This window comes from Botryllus schlosseri, chromosome 9 (assembly GCF_051294905.1).
Source record: "Botryllus schlosseri isolate E-star chromosome 9, Bs_hap1, whole genome shotgun sequence".
Lineage (NCBI taxonomy): Eukaryota > Metazoa > Chordata > Ascidiacea > Stolidobranchia > Styelidae > Botryllus > Botryllus schlosseri.
In genome coordinates, this window is record NC_137244.1 from 2,540,344 (window position 1) to 2,560,047 (window position 19,704).

At 38.2% G+C, this 19,704-nt stretch overlaps 2 protein-coding genes and 1 long non-coding RNA gene across 6 annotated transcripts in view; 1 reads left to right on the forward strand and 2 right to left on the reverse strand.

Annotated features, from left to right (window-relative positions):
- The window catches only part of LOC145445870 (uncharacterized), a 160,380-nt gene extending 152,499 nt beyond the window's left edge, over positions 1-7,881 (reverse strand). The window contains exon 1 of the mRNA XM_080324032.1: positions 7,869-7,881. The gene's annotated coding sequence lies outside the window, so the exon portion shown is untranslated. The remainder of the gene's footprint in view (positions 1-7,868) is intronic.
- The window catches only part of LOC145445879 (uncharacterized), a 246,397-nt gene that overhangs the window by 193,419 nt on the left and 33,274 nt on the right, over positions 1-19,704 (forward strand). The window lies entirely within an intron of this gene.
- Positions 6,522-19,704, reverse strand: part of LOC145445865 (neuronal pentraxin-2-like) — a 540,218-nt gene continuing 527,035 nt past the window's right edge. For 2 of the 4 annotated variants that reach the window (XM_080324024.1, XM_080324025.1), the window contains exon 3: positions 6,522-7,327. In XM_080324024.1, the coding sequence (XP_080180150.1) occupies positions 6,702-7,327 (626 nt within the window). In that variant the 3' untranslated portion in view covers positions 6,522-6,701. Of the gene's footprint in view, positions 7,328-7,426; positions 7,491-7,546; positions 7,698-19,704 lie in introns of those variants that run through there. The other 2 variants (XM_080324023.1, XM_080324026.1) reach the window with 2 other exon arrangements.

Consider the following 19,704-nt stretch of genomic DNA (forward strand, 5'->3'; position numbering starts at 1 on the left):
AAAGTATTTGACACAAACAAAATATTGAACGAAGGTCCACCACTTGGTTTCATTACAAGGTGAGTGAAAATTGTTTTCTGTTGGTCAGGTATGATTTGCATTTAGAAAAACGCTCTACGCCGATTAAGCGACGCTGTTTAATATCATAATCCGATGACTGAGTGAAATTTCCTTATGGTTTGATTTAGCGAGTTAATTACCGGCGATTCAATCATATACAAGTAAGATCTTTTACGGGATGAGTATTGTGACAACATATACTTTGACGAATGACAATGGGGAGAAATTTCCGATTTCTTTGGTCGTGAGCGTTCTACAAATATTTCCGGCATACATTTAGCAAGCAACCTACAATATTCTTTTGTTATGGTAATGACTTTCATAAGTTTGGTTTTATGATTACAATTACTTATTTAAATGATAATTTATGATCACTACTTTGAGTAACAATACAAACACATTTTGTAGATATCAGTGTAGCGCCTATTGTGATTTTGTTAATGCTATGAGTTTTGTGTATTACTCAAGTCTAGTAGAATAGGATGCGTCCAGTAAAGATATTCCAAACGAAATTGTTGTGTCATCTTTAGTCTTGGTTACTGGAAACAACTACATTTGTAAAAATATTTTCTGATATCCGTAATACACAGAGTGATTTGTACCAACACGGAATATCTTTCAAACCAAGAACATTTCAGACAAGCATAGTTTTACAAATCGATATGTTAATAACCACGGTGGTGAAAAGTTTGTTGCTGTCATAATAACCTTTACCGCAACACCGGGTCTAATTAACGCGAATAATTTAATAATCAAGTCATGATCAACTATTACATATGTCAAATCCATGTGTCAATCCTTATGTTTACAGCATGATAACTTTCAATGTAATACCGGTGTTCGATCGTAAGAAATGAATTCTTAACTACGTTGGTCAGACATTCAAATATCATATACTCAAAACATATGTTAATCTCAAGTCGCCGACACCGAGAAGTAATTACTTTTGTCTTACAAAATATACCACATAGTAATTTCTTTGTCTTGCGGAATAGTAACGACTTTTACAGTTGAATAAAAATACGAGTTGGTGGACTATGAATACAACCGAACTTGCTATGGATTTTGGATTGTGGTGATTACTCGCGTAGTCTTGTCTACTTTTCATAAGGATACTTTTTGCTTTGGGTTGGGTAAGTTACAAACGGATTGAATTGACAAGGTTTTTTATATTTTACTCTTTTGTTTATGGGAAGATGCTAAAATGTTGAGACGTAATACTATTTCCGTTCACTCGATTACAACAAAAAATAACCTGATAGTTTGTTCAAGGTTTCGACAAATAGATTGAAATATTCCGATTTAACTCATCGCGTCGCAAGTCGATCGCGGTACGCACAAGTGGTTGTCAAGTTAGAAATATTTACAACAGGTGCTATTTCATTGATTGATTCTATTGTGTGTAGTAACACATTAAAATATCGCGATAGTATTTACTGAAACTCTATTTGATAAACGGAAAACTCAGTCGTGAATAGAGTTGTAAGTTTCAAGGATTGTTTCAAAGTATGATCTTGAAATGTGACTGGATCAAAGTTGGTAGTCATGTTTGTCAATATATTTCAATTCAGACTATGTCAAAGTCCAAATATTTCATTTTGGATTATCTGGATTTAACTTTAGTACATCCCGCGAATGGATTCCGATGCGGTACTATAACATTTTTGATAATAATGACTCAAGGATTTTCAATCAACAATACTGGAATTTTTTGGTAATGCTAGAGTTGCCAAATGATTAGTTGTGTGTTTTTGTTAAGTGTTTGATTTCAAGTTAATAAAGACAATAACTGTGTAATGCACATACTTGTGATTCTTGATTCTTGTAGAGTTATAGTTGGTATTGATTCTATAAGTGTGAAAACAGTGGCGCGGAATGCGCGAATAATTCGATGCGGCTGAAAGTTGGCGTCAGTAATATTCGGTTTACGTTCGATTCAACAAAAACGCGTTAAGGGATTTGTCAAAGGATTAGAGTTGTACCGATTTAAAACATTCAGATACGAAACGACTTGATTTGTGTAGTGAGTTTCATTTCAAGTTGATAAACTAACACATTGATTGAATATTTTCATGGATCTTATCACGCAACTAAAGTCAGCCACTATTCTGGAGGTGTGAAACATATAGCGATCGCGGGCGAGTGACAAATTGTCGGTTTTCGAATCACCGCCTGCGACGGCTCTGTGACAAAATAATTACCAAAATATAATTCTGCGAGTGATGCTTACGAATATTTCACCGCGTGAGCGATCGATGTGCCTGTAACACCAAGTCGCGAAAGATGGTTATGTCCGAGACATTATCTTGTCAGCGATCGCGGGGTTTTGCAAACTATTTCACACATTTTTGAAGTGTTAGTTTGTGAACGCGGTTATTGCTGATATTCGAATCGCCGTCTACGCCGGCTCTGTGGTAAACTAATTACCAAAATATTACCTTGGAAGTGACTCCTAGATTTAGCAAACTATTTCACACCTTTTTTGCTGAAAGTACGACATGCCACCCGCAGTCTATACCGAAAGTACGAATCACGACCGCACCCATAAGACGCAATAGCCGCATGCGACCCCCACCGTAAGAAATAAGAGCCGCTCGTCACCCCCGCCATAAGACGCAATAGCCGCATGCGACCGCACCCATAAGAATACATGGCGAGTCACCACAGATCCCGTAAGAATACACGACAGGCGAATCACCGCCACCCCCCTATAGCAAAAAAGGCGAGTCACGAGCCCGAGTTTTCAATACGATATGCGAGAGATGCCTATACTCGAAAGTGCGAATCACGACCGCACCCATAAGAACACATCGCGAGTCACCACAGATCCCGTAAGAATACATGACAGACACATTTATCGTCGTTAGCATGTTCGACAACTGGGTTAGTGCGGTGTTGTTCTACTGATCGAGGTGTGAAAATTGTGCTATCGCGATGAAGTTGTGACTGTAAACAGCAGACTATTCTATAGGTGCGAAACAGCGAAGAAACCGAAAGTATTATTCAGGTGGCAATCAATAGCGAGGAAAGCGGTCATTTGACACGACTAAACTACGACATCATATATCATAATTTACGATCAAACTATTTCACACTGACCGGTCTAGTGTAATAATCGATAGTAGCGACTGCACGGAAACAATTCAGCGCGCAGGTCATTCGAAATATAGGTCGCACTGCTTAATCCTCACAACAAGCCACGTTTCCGTCTGTGCGGCTATTGTTGGTGACTCGTGCATATTCAACACCACGCGAGAGATGCCTGAAAGTGCGAATCACCGCCACGCCCGTAAGAATGCATGGTAAATCACCACAGAACCCGTAAGAATACACGACAGGCGAATCACCGCCACCGCCTATAGCAAAAAAGGCGAGTCACGACCACGAGTTTTCACGGCGAATCACGTCCACACCCTATACCCAAAAGTGCGAATCACGACCGCATCCATAAGAACACATGGCGCATCACCGCCGAGAGGGGGGTCTAAAAAGGCGCATCACCACCACGAGTTTCCAGGCGCATCACCGCCGCACCCATAAGAACCCTATGGCACATCACGACCGATCTACATAACTACTGATGTGACTCAAGTCAAATGAGGAGTCAAGTCACTACTCGATTCGAGTTGAATTTTCTAATTACTAGGCATGACTCTAAGTCATAGATAGCATTTTGCTGGCTTTTTGAAATACAGATTAAGTCCCCATTTATTCTGAATCGAGGAACTAATATAGAGGTATATATAGGGTTAGGAAAAATGATTCCAGTACTTAGATCTGAATCGATTCTAGTCTCGTAGTCAAAGATGATTTTTTCGAGTACTGAAAGGATACGCTTCTTTCCACTAATGATAATTAATTTATCAAGAAAAATTATAGCTTCGATACTATTTCCACTGCGGAATTCTTGAGAACATGTTTGCTCGTATCAAAACATACGAAATATGCGGCACAAAGCTACGAACGTTAGTGAACTCAAAATGACAGATCGATGAAGTCGTTATCAACCCACGACATCGTCACATCGTGCAATAAAATAGGCATGGTCGAGATAATGATAATTAATTATGCTTACTATGATGTAGACTTGGCATTATATTAGTTTTGCAAGCAGAAAATGTTCATATTTTCGCTTTTCATATCTTCCGTATTATTATGGCGTCATAATCAGTGATCTTGTGAATTATGTTTGTTTGTTTGTATGGTGTTTGTCGACTATTATGGTTATTTAAACCAGGCCAATTTTCTTTATTTTAATTCTGTAGCAGCCGACTTGTAGCACGGCCCAGTTCTAGGCTTTTCATAAGACACCGCTTACACGGAGGATATGGCGAGCAGGAGCCTATATCAGGGGTTCTCAGCCCTTTCTTGCCCGTTGCCCATTTTCTGATTAGAAAATGTGCTGTGGCCCACCTCTTATCTTGGACTCATAATCCTGTTCAATGCGTGGTAATCAACAGCGGCGATATGCCTATTTCTCTAAAATATGCGCATTTTTCACGTGATTACTGATGATATATAAGTTTACACATCCCGGGACACGAAATCGCGCCAAGCGCGACGAAATTTTTCAAGTTGAATAAATATGCTCCAATAAACAACCAACGAAATAATCTTGGTCCCCTTCGTGCTCCCCTAATTAGGGGTATGGGTGCAGCAGTTACAGCTTAGTAGATCATAGCCTAAAACTCCCGAGTATAATATGATCGTCCGCTGCACCATTCGCGTCCCAAAACACAATGATCAAATCCCCGCATTCACTGTATGTCTGGGATTTTAATTCCACTATTGTGGGGAATAATATAATCATTTTCGGCCACTTCAAATATTTCATTGCTGAATGGGTCCTACAGAGAAGTGGAGAAAGCTTTTTGTAATATGCATTCTGTACAATGTAAAATATATGTCTTGTACAAAACAACTTAAGTTGCGATGTTAAAATATTCAATCCAATAATACAATCAATTCATGTGACTCTTACATTATGTAGAAAGGCAGGACATTTTAAACCGACTCCAAAGAATAATGGGCTCCGTTAAATCCTCAATCCATTACGATTCGTTGCGGTGGTGCAGTATACCTCTACCAGAATCTGCAACTATGCCTATTTATATCTTACAATAATACGGCCTGCCGAAGTACAGTAAATCTATTATTCAATTACACTTCATTGAGAGTTCATTGCATATCCCGTTCAACGGCATACGACATATGAATATGCCCGAATACTTGTTTACTTCAGCATTACCTCCCAGTTATTATATACTCAAAATTATTTTAGTTGCTGTTAGCCGTTGGTTGTCATAGCCAGTGGAAAAAGCCGCCGTCTCTCTTTAACATTTTCGACTTGGACATGCGGACTCCATACGTGCCACTAAATCTAATTAAAGTCAGATGAAAAGTTTTATGTAACCTACATATAATTATATTATATATTTGTAGCGATTAACATAACTAATATAACCTAACCTACATTAATTCTGAAATTTTCCAAATAGCTTTGTGGCCCACCTCAAATGCTCCTGTGGCCTACCCTTTGAGAACCCCTGGCCTAGATAAACCTCCAACCTCTGGAGTCGATTTTGGTCGGACTCGAAGCTCGAACCCGCAACCCATTGGTGTTGCAGCTGCGCTACCTCGCCACGTTTGCGAATTGCGTGATGAGGTGGAAGACGTGTAACACTACGTAATGGATTGTCGAAAGCACACTCTACTGACTAATAAAAGCTCGCAACTAAATGAAATGAACAAATAAGATTGGAAGTCCTACTAACAGACCCACGGCTCTTCAAGGATGCCACAGACTTTACTCCGTCAACGAATGCAGTCATCTGATGCATGAATAATTATCGTGAAAATGTTGAACAAAACCATCGAGTCAAAATCACCGTACAAATCATATTGAACAAAATCTACCTAGATTAGTAGAACCAGAAATATTATGCTTGTCATACACGTCCTCTTTGAAGAAGATTTGTCCGCTTTTCTTGAGATAAAGTAAGTGGTCCTCCGAGGAAGCTTAAAAAAGCCAAAATGTCCTCTTCTTATTTTGAGTTAGTGGTTATTGCTTATTAATTTAAACCTGTAAATAATTGTCTAGTAAGTCTGCATTTCTACATTTGTTTTATTTGCCGGCAAAAATGTCATTATTTTGGAGTGCTAAAAATAAAATGGGCTCTAAGAAACATCCAAGTATGCAAGCTCGGGTTGTTTGCAAATGAAATGTCGGATCGATTACCAAGAGCTTTACAGAGTTGTTAGAGGCCTCTAACGCCATCTGCACGATCAGCGCCCTCTCTGAGAACGCGACCAAACTGATCTGAATGCCACAGAGATTTTACTCTTTGTACCGCTGCCGTTCTTCGATACCTTGTATTGGTGCTCTGATGCTACTTCGCGCTCTTCTCAAAAAACGAAGAAAAGTCATTCGCAAATCATAGTGATAATAAATATTTTCCAAATTCCTCGAAAACTTCACTTTTATTGAGCACGATATCGCTGCACAGATAAGAGCAGGGAATGTATTCACCTGAATTATCACACAATCTTTGATCATCACATTGTTCACGGCTACATTATATGTTTTCAAGGATTAGTCACTAAATTACAATTAATATGCTTCTTAATTTTACCGTCTAATATTACTCGCTGGGGCATGTTTGCGTGGTAAGGGCGGAAACATCTCCGAACATGTCAATATTGCTGGTTTCTGCCGCGAATAAATAATCGGGAGCGCAGAAGCATGGATTTATATACATGCTACTGACTTCGTCAAATCTAAGTACCCTATTCCAAATCATGAAATTGGACATTTTCCCCTGTACAGAATAATCTTCATCAAAATCTCCGCCATAAGAAGAGTACTGCTGCATCCCCAGGATGGCAATCCCCCCTCCTTCGATGACACCAGGGTTTCCGTGAAATATATCTATGAGCTGACCATCAACGAACATGTAAGAATAGCCAGTGGATGACGCAAAAGTGGCGAAACATATATAATATTCTGTGTTGACCGAAAGGTCGATGTACTCGTAAGAATAGATGCCATTCAGATATAGATAAATTCTTGACACCGACATTTCTACGAGGAATGCAGCATTGGACTTTTGATTGGCATAAGAAAACCATGAGTCATATCCCGAACTACTGAACTTTGTGTACCAGCCGCAGATCGTGAATTCATCCAAGTCAGGGACTGGCGGCTGTAGACGGAGATAATTTGTAGTCTGCTCAACATTAGGAAAATTGTAGGACGTCTGAGGGCAGTCTGAAAAAAGGGAAACACGAAAGCTGTATCATCCACATGCGGCAATAGGCCTCTGTTGGCCATCATCTCATCATGTCATTACTCTGACGGAATACCAACCTTGTTCGTTCATACCGTATAATGTCGAATTCGTCGATGGCCTGCCTTCAAATTCTGGGTAGTTCTGAATGATATTGCGATCAAATATTACCATGCTAATCTTAGTAAAGTGGTGCTCACGAAGCGAAAACCCGTACCGTCAAACCGGCGACTTTGTGAGCAGACGAACATCCGAGACAAATCACAAGAAGGATAACCCTCTGAGCTTCTTGTGCTATTTTCGACATTTCACCTATTCGGTCGATGAATGTGCAAGAAGCTATTTACCAGTCTAAATATATATAATGAAAAAAAGATGAGCACCCAGCATGACCGGGGGAGTCGGTAGATTTTACCACCGACTCAAGCTCCAACTCCAGACATTTTCAATATACCGACTCCAAGTCTAACACTACTACAAATTTACTTCGAAAATTATGTGCCCCAGTGATGGTTTGATGACTTTAATACAACCATTAAACCTATGCAAACATATCATTCACGATGGTATGCTAAATTGTTACATTGTGGCACATGTCGAAATACTTATTGCACAATTAACACGGAAGTATTTCTTTCTAAATATCCTTCCATTTTGATAACTTATAACTTTACATTTCATATACTCGAATATGTATAAATCAATCAAGCATGATATATATCCCACCCTTTATAATTAAAATGTGGATAAGAACAATAAACGTGTAGCTCTTGTGTATGAGTCAGCAACTATTATAGAAATGTATAAATTTTCTCACTACACACTACAAGCACACCCTCTTTCACTACTAATAAACGGTGGTCAGAAACGAAATCTAGATAGTAGGCAAACAGCATATGTCTACATGCACTTAGTCAAGTATTCATGGACTAGGACTATACTTGCACTCTTTATTAGAGATTTTCTCGACCCAAGCGGTTAAGCTACTTATTACTAGAAATATTTTTGATTTTGTCAAGTGGGAATCAGCGGTTGGATTTATTTGTATCAATTTTACAAGTGTTGTTGTGGCTTACAAAACCAAACGATTTATTTAGGCTACTCTTTCACAATATCAAAGCATAATTTAAAAAATTGCACTAATTTGCGATAGCATCAGAAATTTTGCGTTGGTCTCGATGATTCATCTTGCAATGTTCTTCCTCTATGCAACTGAATTGCAATTGGCGAATAATGTCCAATGTTATCAATATCGTTACTAATAACAGTGATTCTTGGTAAATACAAATCCTATATTATTTATTATGAGTTATTTTAGGAGATCTTTGAAAGCCCTTGCTTTGATATTAAAGAATTTGGAGTCGGAGTCAGGAGAATTTGCACCGATTCCGATACCAGTCATTGTTTTTTTACGACTCCAATTCCAAAATGTGCTCAAAAAATTTTGGAAAGTCCGACTCCGTCTCCATTAAGAAAAAAGTTAGCGAAGCTCCTACTTTACAGCCCTGTCATACAGGCAACAACTGATTCAGTCAGGTTCACTGTCAGCAGAAGATAACAGACCGGTTACAATGTTCACGGTCAATATCACTGGTTCCCAACCTTTTTCGGTGTGAGGGCCAAATTTAAAATTTCAGAGTACGGTTGGGGCCGCACGAATACTAGGGCAATGAAACGGACCCAAATAGTCATCAAAAATGAAAATAGGCATTGTTCCGATCAATCGCTCGACGCCATTAGAGATTGTTAGATCATTGTGTTGCCGCGCTCCCATTGTTCGGAACAATCGACTTTTGATGGCTATTTCGGAGATGTTTTATTGCCCTGGCGTGATATCAAAACTGTACACTGTTTACCGCTACTTATCTGCTGCATTGTTGCAAGTTGTATAGTTTAATGGGCCAGCGCGAAGAGCGAATATTTCGATAATTCATGATGAAATCGGTGAATAAGATCGGGAATTGCATGGTTGTCCTCTCTGCTCACGTGATCAGATTTAGCGGTAGAGCTGAGTGAGAGGTGTCTTTGAAACTGTAGACCACGTAAAATTGAACATCTTCGGACGGGCGGACCCCTTGGTACGACTTTTTTACATGATGTTATTTCGTGACCTCCAGTCTGCTATATCAAAAAATGTAGGATTGCCCAAACCTACTAAACTGAGAGATCACATGATTTCAGATTGGTATTTCTTCACTGGTATATAATTTATTTTTCCTGTGGGATGGTATTTGTCTTGTGAGGTTCAGATTGCCAAGACAGGAACATTCGGCGCCAGTCATTTAGGTGACTATACGGACAATTAAACCTATATGTATTTTGTATATATAACGAAGTTTTTGGTCAGCATAAAAGCAGTCCTTTACGGCCATTGTTTTCTCGCTGCCGATCGTTCTGGCACACTTCTTGGAGTCGCATGTTACATGGCCTAAAACTTTATATGTCTGGCTGCATTGTGGTGCTGTAATGGCCAACGCCGAGATGCATATTTCTATAAATCTTGCCTAATGTTTTCAAGGGGAAGAGTATCCAATAATGAATATATGTGGCGAATTTAATTCACGCATGGTGCGAAAATTTTTTGAAAAAGTTGCATAAATTTTAAAATATACTGTATAATTATGCTAATTTACGAAATAATTTTGAGCCTCCTTCGAGCTCAGCCCGCCTCAATTGGAGTGTTTGGGGTGCGGCAGTTACGGCCCTGGCTATAGGACTACCATCATGCTGCCCAAATGTCCTATTTTTTGAGATTTTGTCTTCTTTTTTGAGAATTTTAGTTGAATATAGGGCAAAATGCGACTGATATACATTAAGTCAGCACTGTAGGTACGCTAAGGCGGCTATTTCGGGAGCTGGGCTGGAAAGTTGACCTTTTTTCAGTCAACCAACTGTTAATGTGAAAGAAAAACTGTATTTTCCGGGAGCTGAGCCAACTTTCCTTTTTTAGTCAAGCTACCACAAAGTGGAAAAAATTTACCATTTTTTCAGGATTTTCCTCCGGTTTTGAAAGTTTTCAATACCTATATATATCTATAGCTACTGCTCGTTCAACTGTAAAGTTTGAGCAAATTGCATTGAAACAGCAGTGACGTAACGGTAGCAATCTACTCACAGCTTTCCTGCAATTCTAAAATTAAAAACTACAGAGACCAAGCCGAACAAGAGTATTTTATAAATATAAGTTTTAATTTTTTGTCATAAATCGATTTCTTGCTATATTTTGGGAGCCGCAAGAAGGCTAGCTGGGGGCGGCGGTTGGGAATCACTGGTCAATATTATCCACTTAATGCTAACGATAATTTTTTGCCCATGTTTTTTGCTTGGCGTCATACATCAATAAGATACGGATATTGTCGTCGACGTACGTTACTTGCCTTTGAATACTTTTCAAATTATACTTTTTTCATGATGCTATATTGGTAATTGATTCTATTTGAATGTCAATAACTCTAAAGCTAATGACTTGTTTAGATGCCAACTGCAAGCGTAGCAGAAATAGCAGTCATACGGGGATATTACGAACCAAACGTTCGTCTTACAAAAGGACTACGCAAAACTATGTCGTCAGACGAGTATACTCTCTGCCACCACAAGATCGCAAGATCTGAAGTTGAACAAGATACATAATGGAGGTTTTATATGGATAGCTCTGAAAAGCTTGAAACTCCTTGCCTTCTTGCAATTAATCACTGGTCAACACAATTGTTGTTGATTTTGATCAGACAATTGATTTTGACTAACTTTTGTGCGCTGAATTCAAAAATGACTACTGTTTTTCTCTATCTCGTCAAGTTTTTCGGTTAGGCACCCCCCACCCCATTGCCTCAAAACCCACATAATAGCAGTACTTTTAATATTTTGTGTTTATTTTGTAAAACGTTTCAAAAACTACAACCAGTCGAAAGTAAATCATTAGACTTCAAATAAACATTTGTACTGCTTTATTTGGTTGATTTAAGCTGATATTGCTTGTACATAACAAATAAAGTGCGAGTTTCAGGGTACATATAACGCTAATAACCCATAGTTCTGTAGGTTGTCTAGTTTTATACCCGAGCAATAGTCAGCTAACATATGTGAGCTCCAATCTACTCTGGTATCTTATCCCTATCATCTTCAGATGTTGGGGGACATTTTCTCCTTGACCATCTCTGACTATGTCAAGGTTTTCAGGGTAATTATTAAAATATTCTAGATTTTTTTTAAATGTCCGCTGTCCGACATAAACATATGGCAGTGGCACATGTGTATCAGGGTTGCACGTGCTGTGCATCCTTATTGTCTGAAAAACGAAGAAAACACAATATTTCAAAAGCTGACACATATGATCCAATCGTGCTCGTAATATTGCAACAATTCTATGTTTCTGTATTGTTCTCAATGTATCGGTATTATTCACGAAGAATAACTGAGTGTGCAATTATTACTGCACCCAAGACGTTGGCATTTTGTAGAATGCCACACTTTAGGATCCTTTTTGAACTACCTATAGCCATTTATCATTCACTTGAGTTCTAAATCGGGATTCCTAACTCCTCCAGTAATCCATGGCGACAGTATCATGCCAATACCAGTACCATGGCAGTACAAAAAGCTACTTAAAGTAGGCCGACAAAGAATAGGCTGATTCTCCTGATCGAAAGTGAGATACCTTCTCTACTTTGCCAAGTAATCTTTTCCCACTTCGTAAGGATGTAAAAAGTTTCGAAAATTTTTATTCCAAGTCCCAAAGCTTATGTCAGATCAATAACTTGTGTTGATGGACTACTCTACATTCTGAATCATCTTCGATTTCAAAATCTACATCATTAGGCCTGCTATCCCTAAGATCTTCATCTTGATCCAAATTATCGAGCATTTAGCAGTTTAAAGTTACACTGGATAAGCTGACTGGGGCATTGGACCTATAGCTGATGGTAAATGTAATCTTTATTTTTCTTGCCATATCCTACAGTTTTCATCAAATATGCGTGTGAAATATCCTCAGATGGTTGCATCCTCTAACCAAAATTGGGAGAAAGCATCGACCTAGATCGATACCAGTACCCTTTTTCTTAATAATTCAATTGAGCCCTGAGCTAGATAACTTATTATATGATAAAAGTGTGGATTTTTATATGGTATGGAAAAGTAATATGGCTAAATTCTTGAAAATTTGCATATTTTGGGCATATGTTGTAGAGCAAACACTTGACGTGATAGAAGAAAACCAGTGGCATTTTTGGAATCAGCAGGCCAAAATTAGCCTGAATCAAGTGCAAAATCGAAGTCAACAAATTTTTCGTTCAAAATTGTTGCCAGTGTAATGCATGGTAGTATTATCCAGATTATAAAATGATGTCGCTCTGTTGTGATGCAATTTAACCTCTACCGCAAGTAGCAATGATTACGAGTAAACCTAATGGCTTTGTTGTTGTTGTTGTTGTTGCTGTTCAGTAAAAGAAAAAGTGGCGCTTATCACCTGTTGATCTTTTGCACAACGGTCAATAATGGTTCATCAAATGAAAAGCAGTCAATGATGAGGTACGTATTGGATAGAAGAGATAACATTTAAAAATACCATTTCAGCAAAACGAAATATTAGGCCGGAAAAAGGAAATTTCGGAGCGGAGGACAATAAAACAGTTACGACTATCCGCAAATTATGGTCGCAGGACTACACAATTTCAATAGTGAAGGGGGTGATTAGGTACTCGATGTGGAAAATTTTGAGGCAGGAATCAACATTCAATTTAGCACATTTAGAAACAAGGAAAGTACGATAGAAATCAAATGTTGAGCAGTGAATCAAAATATGTTCGGAGGTTTTCGAATACTGACAAAGAGAGGCCTAATGACCTATATACTCCCTGAATTCACGAATAACACGCTTAGCGAAAAGAGTGTATATTTCCGCCTATATGTACCACCGCTAATATACGGGTGCGAATATACACCCACGACAGACGAAACCTGAACCTACCTCAGACTTATACCCCTGCACAAATCGAGTACAACATTTTAAGCGAAACTATGCATGCCCGTGGGAACGTAGGCCGGTACGCAGGTAGGCACATAGGACTTGTGAACGCGATATAATTCGTAGTTTGGTTCTGTTTTCGTGTACCATCCTCTTCGGGCCTTTTTGGTGTGAATACGCACTCTTTTCGCTGAGAGCACTTTTTTCGACACGCCCCGCATTATGACAGTGAAAAATGTCGCGCCCCCTTTATCGTCATATCACAAAATGCAACAAGAATGCAAGCAATCCCAACGGATATTTTGATGACATGGAAGGTTATGACTCTAGATGAGAGTAGTCACAAATATGAAATTTGGACTGAACACACACCAATAACCATGAATTATATGTAAATCCGCAGAGCGACCGCCGTTCATGGAAATATTTTCGAGTAAAGGAGTACAAATTTTCAAATTGACTCAGATTTTCCGATTTCAAGTTTATTCAGCATACGTTAGTAGTATATGTGATCGGTCGCGAACTAACGTTTTTTGCATGGGGTAGTATAGGCGCGGCGGCGAGCGGCTGGGAAACCGGGGGTGGTGACTCGTACTTTTAGACCCCCCTCTCGGCCGTGATTCGTAATGGGTTCTTATGGAAGCGGTCGGGACTCGTACTTTCGGGTATAGGCTGCGGCGGTGACTCGTATTGAAAACTCGTGGTCGTGATTCGTACTTTCGGGTATAGGCTGCGGCGGTGATTCGTACTTTCGGGTATAGGCTGCGGCGGTGAATCGCATTGAAATACTCGTGTTGGTATAAGTCGTAATTTCAGGTATAGGCTGCGGCAGTGATTCGTCTGTCATGTATTCTTACAGGTTCTCTGCTGATTCTCTATGTGTTCTTATGGGTGCGGCGGTGATTCGTACTTTCGGGTATAGGCTGCGGCGGTGACTCGTATTGAAAACTCGTGGTCGTGACTCGCCTTTTTTGCTATAGGCGGTGGCGGTGATTCGCCTGTCATGTATTCTTACGGACTCTGTGGTGACTCGCCATGTGTTCTTATGGGTGCGGTCGTGAATCGTACTTTTAGGTATAGACATCTCTCGCATATCGTACTTTCGGGTATAGGCATCACTAAACAGGAAATTCACTAATCCGCAGTGCATTGTGCGATTTTGAAAACCAGATGTTGGCGGTTGTATTTTGACCTGTGTGACCCACTAAATACGTCCGTTTTGGAAATTCGGAGCGCGCACTATCGTATCGATTATTCCACTAATCCAGTCGGTGCTATTACATTCAGCAGTATTCAGTATTCAGCAGCGACACGAAAAGCGACCAACAAATAACCGCGCTCGTAAATTAACACTTCAAAAAGTGTAAAATAGATTGAAAATCCCGCGATCGCTGACAAGATAACGTCTCGGGCATAACCATTTTTAGTGACTTGGTGTTACAAACATACCGATCGCTCACGCGGTGAAATTTTAGTAATCAGTTTGTCACAGAACTTGATTTCGCTGGTAAGATTTAATAAATACCGACTGACAGAACCATCAGTGTGGGTAACTTGAATAGTAACAAATTGTCACTTATTTCCGCCCTAACCCTAATCCTTTGTGAGATTAACACATACTCAAATAGATGCAAAATAATTGTAAAATCATACAATCTTTTTAGGAATATTACTTGACTTGACCAACTTTCGGCTCTGTTTTCGATTTCCACACAGTCGCTATAAGTTTCCACGCTTCTAGAATAGGATTGACTTTAGACACGTCATAAGAATCATGGTAATATTTAATCAATGTGTGAATTAACCAACTCGAAATCTCACTCGCGCTACAAGTGAAGCTGAATTGTATTCGAATATGTTAATTTACCGCCGCTCAGCGCCAAACTGACTCTGTATAACAATATTACGCATGTGTGGTATTTCAGAATGGTATAATGTCATTATCAGCAAATATTTCACAAACTTAATCGTTTACACGAATCAAAGCTAAAGTTGAAACGACAATATCAAGGTTTAAAACCTTACAACTCGATCAGTGATTTTTTATTCAACTGTAAAATAAGTTAATATTCTGTAAGACACAACAATTATTGCTCGGGTAATGTGATATTGAGATTGCCAAATTGTATATTGAGTATACGAGATTTGAATGTTTGACTAGTGATAGACTGAAAAATATCTCGCAAGAGAATCCATGTGTTATAATGCAGGTTATCGTGATACAAACAAATTCAATACGGAATACCTATTAACCAATTGGTCCGCAACCCGAGATTCGAGTGTTCGATCAGTGCTCGATAAAAATTATTTTCATGTATACCAACTCTTGCGTTGCGGTGAAGCGTGTTACGATATGAGCAAAGTTTTAATAAACACCATTATCAGCACTCCGATTGAGAAAAAACTTGATTCGTATGTATGAAAAGTGTTTGATTGGGAATTTATCCATTTCTCACAATCCCGCCACTGTTTTGAGGACTGGTATTATATGATTATTAAATAATATTTCACAAACTCATGCCACTGTTTTTGAGGAATGGTATTATATGATTATTAAATAATATTTCACAAACTCAACCCTAATCGTAAGACTTGAGAGAAATCGCGTATTCGCTTGATGATAACACGCATGCGACAAAAAACATCAACGCGATTTTTTGTAAACTGATCATACTAATCAGGGTATTTACCATCACGCTTCTAGAATAGAATTGACTACTAAAGGTAAATTCAGATAATCCAAAATGAGATATCTCAACTTTGACATAGTCTGAATTGAAATAGATTGACGAGCATAACTACCAACTTTCACCCACTCAAATTTCGAAATTATACGCACATTGATTTGAAACAAGTAATGTAACATCACAACTCTATTCCCGATCCAGCTTTCCGTTTGTCAAAGAGACATTTTAACATCTTACCATACTCAAAAGAATTATTCACAACATTAACAAGTGTTTAAAGTCTAGTTTTCACTTACTTGACTATATCACTACAACTCGCAAACTTGAATTAATTCATCCTGGTGGTATTCGTATGACCGATAATTTTTATTCAACTGTGAAAGTCGTTACTAATCTATAACACAAAGTAATCACTACTCGGAAAATCTAGTTTTCACTTACTTGACTATATCACTACAACTCACAAACTTGCATTAATTCATCCTGACGGTATTCGTATGACCGATAATTTTTATTCAACTGTAAAAGTCGTTACTAATCTATAACACAAAGTAATCACTACTCGGTGCATACGACGAGATTTGAATACTCGGTCTATGATAGCAATTCGCACAAGTGAATCCAAGACATCGGGCTGTGAGAAAATCTTCACGATGTTGTTATTACCACATTGACCTACTGCCTTATCCAACGTACTCAAAGTAAGTAGACACGATTTCAGTAATGTACACAATCATTACAACTGTAAACTATACTAATCAATCTCGGTCGTATTCACATATCACTGACCTGTGTTTCTTTTTATTCCTTCAGTAAAATGTAGTCGTATTAATCTGATGATAACGTGTACACACAAGAAACATCACCGCGATTTTATAATTGATCACCCGACTTAGGATACCAAAAAACATTACTGGGATTTTTATAAACTGGCCATATTACTCAATACATCTATCAATATCAGAACGCAAGGTCCAATACCGAAAGAAAAGTACTTTTTAAAGCCGCCGAAAGACGTTACCATCACAACGAAACAATTTGTACGATGTTTGCCAGATGTAGCCTATAGTTAGGTGTACTAGAATTATTTGTCTAACACATACACCGACAATGCAATAGAAAATTTTTCCGTTGTCATTCGCAAAAGTAAATGTCATCACAATCTCTGTCACTAAACGACGTTACTTGTATGTGATTGAATCCCTAGCAACTCACTAAACCGAACTCCAAAGAAATTTTACTCACTCGACGGATATGAAACAACGTCGCTTAATCGGTCTACATCGTTTTTCTAAAGGTAAATCATATCCATCCAATAGAAAACAATTTTCACTAGATTGGTAATGAAACCGAAGTCTTCATTCAATATTTTGTTTGTGTCAAATACTTTGCAATAAACACACTGGAGTGGTCGAGCTTTACATCATCAGACTGTAATCTGTAAATCAAGCTTACATCCGATTTGTAACTGTATTGTTTACCTAATCGAGTTGTATGCACAGTTTGATATTTTTGTCATTTAGTGATTGTTGAACATACCACTTCGAAATACTGCGTTGATCATAATTTCCATCATCGTGATAAGCGAAGTACATTTGTTTTGAATTCATAACAACCGACTTTTCTATGACATGATAAATTATTGACAAGTTCTGCTTAGAAGATTGGTTGCATAACACGAAAAATAATATACCACTCATATTAATACTGTTACCCCATTCATCGGTATTTTTTCCGTTGTCGATTTTCAAACGAGTAAAATTTATTACTGGAGTTGTTCCGCTTACTATATTTAAATGTAAACTCACTCGTCTTTCAAAACCACAACGAACAACGATAAAAAAGTATGCAATCAAACACAACAAGTTTTACTGTAGGAATTATTATCCCAGATAACTCATTTCTTACCGAAGGCATATGAAATATATTCATGTTACACGAAAATACTTGATATTTCCATGCTACAAACCTGTACAATGATTGGTGGTGCTTTCAAACTGTTTCGATACCTCAAGAACTTTATTGTCTGAATGGTGTTCATGTATCTTAATAATCAAGTAGTTCAACACAGAACTAGTACTAACAGAAACACCAGAGTTGTTTACACAAAAGTTTGTATGTGTACAGTATGCGAATACTATGTGTAAGTCCAGCACAATTGTGGTATCCATCCGAGTTTAGTTAACACAATTTACGACACCGAGGTCGCCTCATCTTTCGTAAGACAACAAACCAACCAAGGCTTCAGGATATGTCCATGCCATAGCAATAAATCAGCTACTCCAACAACAGAGTACATATGTTTTCTAGTTACGGTGCTTACATCTTACACACAAATCAATCTACTTTGCTAATGAAAAGTGCTGAGTCATCACGTGGTTGTCCTCACAACAATACAACTAAAACATACTATCATACAAAATGGTCGTTATAGTTTGCACACCAACGGTACATCGTACAAGTAGCAAGTCTCGAGAATCCAGTTATTCAAAAAAAAACGTAAAAGTGTTTCTACACCAAGTCGGTATGTTGACGAAAGCATATATTGTAATATCATGATCGATTTGCATTCGTTGGTCACAAAATGTCACTCCTCTAAATAATTATTTTTCACTCAAACACAAAAACATACTTGTCACCATTCGTTTTCATCAAGCACGAGTTCAAGAAACTTACTTACTACGACATGAATTGTTATTTTTATGTTGTGTAAATAGGTAATAATTAATTATAGTAACACTATATCAACATCATCGAGTTGTGCGAATAGATTTACATGCGGTCTTGTGGTTATAATCGAATTACACAGCGCGGTCTAATGTAGAGTCATCTCTATTGTACAGCAACTCGGTAATCGAAATGCATGCATTAACATTTAAACGTCGATCTTGTTTCGTCACGCGAGAAATATGTTCACCATCGCGATACCCTGCACAGGGCGTGCAAATCCTTTTCACACTCATAATAGTATACCAACGGCTACCGGTGACAACGTTTAACAATACCAACGACACTAAACATACGATACCTACCCAAGTAAAATTATCATTTTCACCTGGAGGCCAGCCGTTACCTGAGTAAAAATACCATTGTCCTTTGAAGATTTATCGTTTACTCAGAGTAGCAATACATTTTCACTTGGAGGTCTATCGTTTCCTAGAGTAACAAACCCCTTTTCCTTTGGAAATCTATTTTTTCCCTGGGTAACAAACCTTTTGTTCGGTTTAGTGAGTTGCTAGGGATTCAATCACATACAAGTAACGTCTTTTAGTGACAGAGATTGTGATGACATTTACTTTTGCGAATGACAACGGAAAAATTTTCTATTGCATTGTCGGTGTATGTGTTAGACAAATAATTCTAGTACACCTAACTATAGGATACATCTGGCAAACATAGTACAAATTGTTTCGTTGTGATGGTAACGTCTTTCGGCGGCTTTAAAAGTACTTTTCTTTCGGTATTGGACCTTGCGTTCTGATATTGATAGATGTATTGAGTAATATGGCCAGTTTATAAAAATCCCGGTAATGTTTTTTGGTATCCTAAGTCGGGTGATCAATTATAAAATCGCGGTGATGTTTCTTGTGTGTGCACGTTATCATCAGATTAATACGACTACATTTTACTGAAGGAATAAAAAAAAAACACAGGTCTGTGATATGTGAATACGACCGAGATTGATTAGTATAGTTTAAAGTTGTAATGA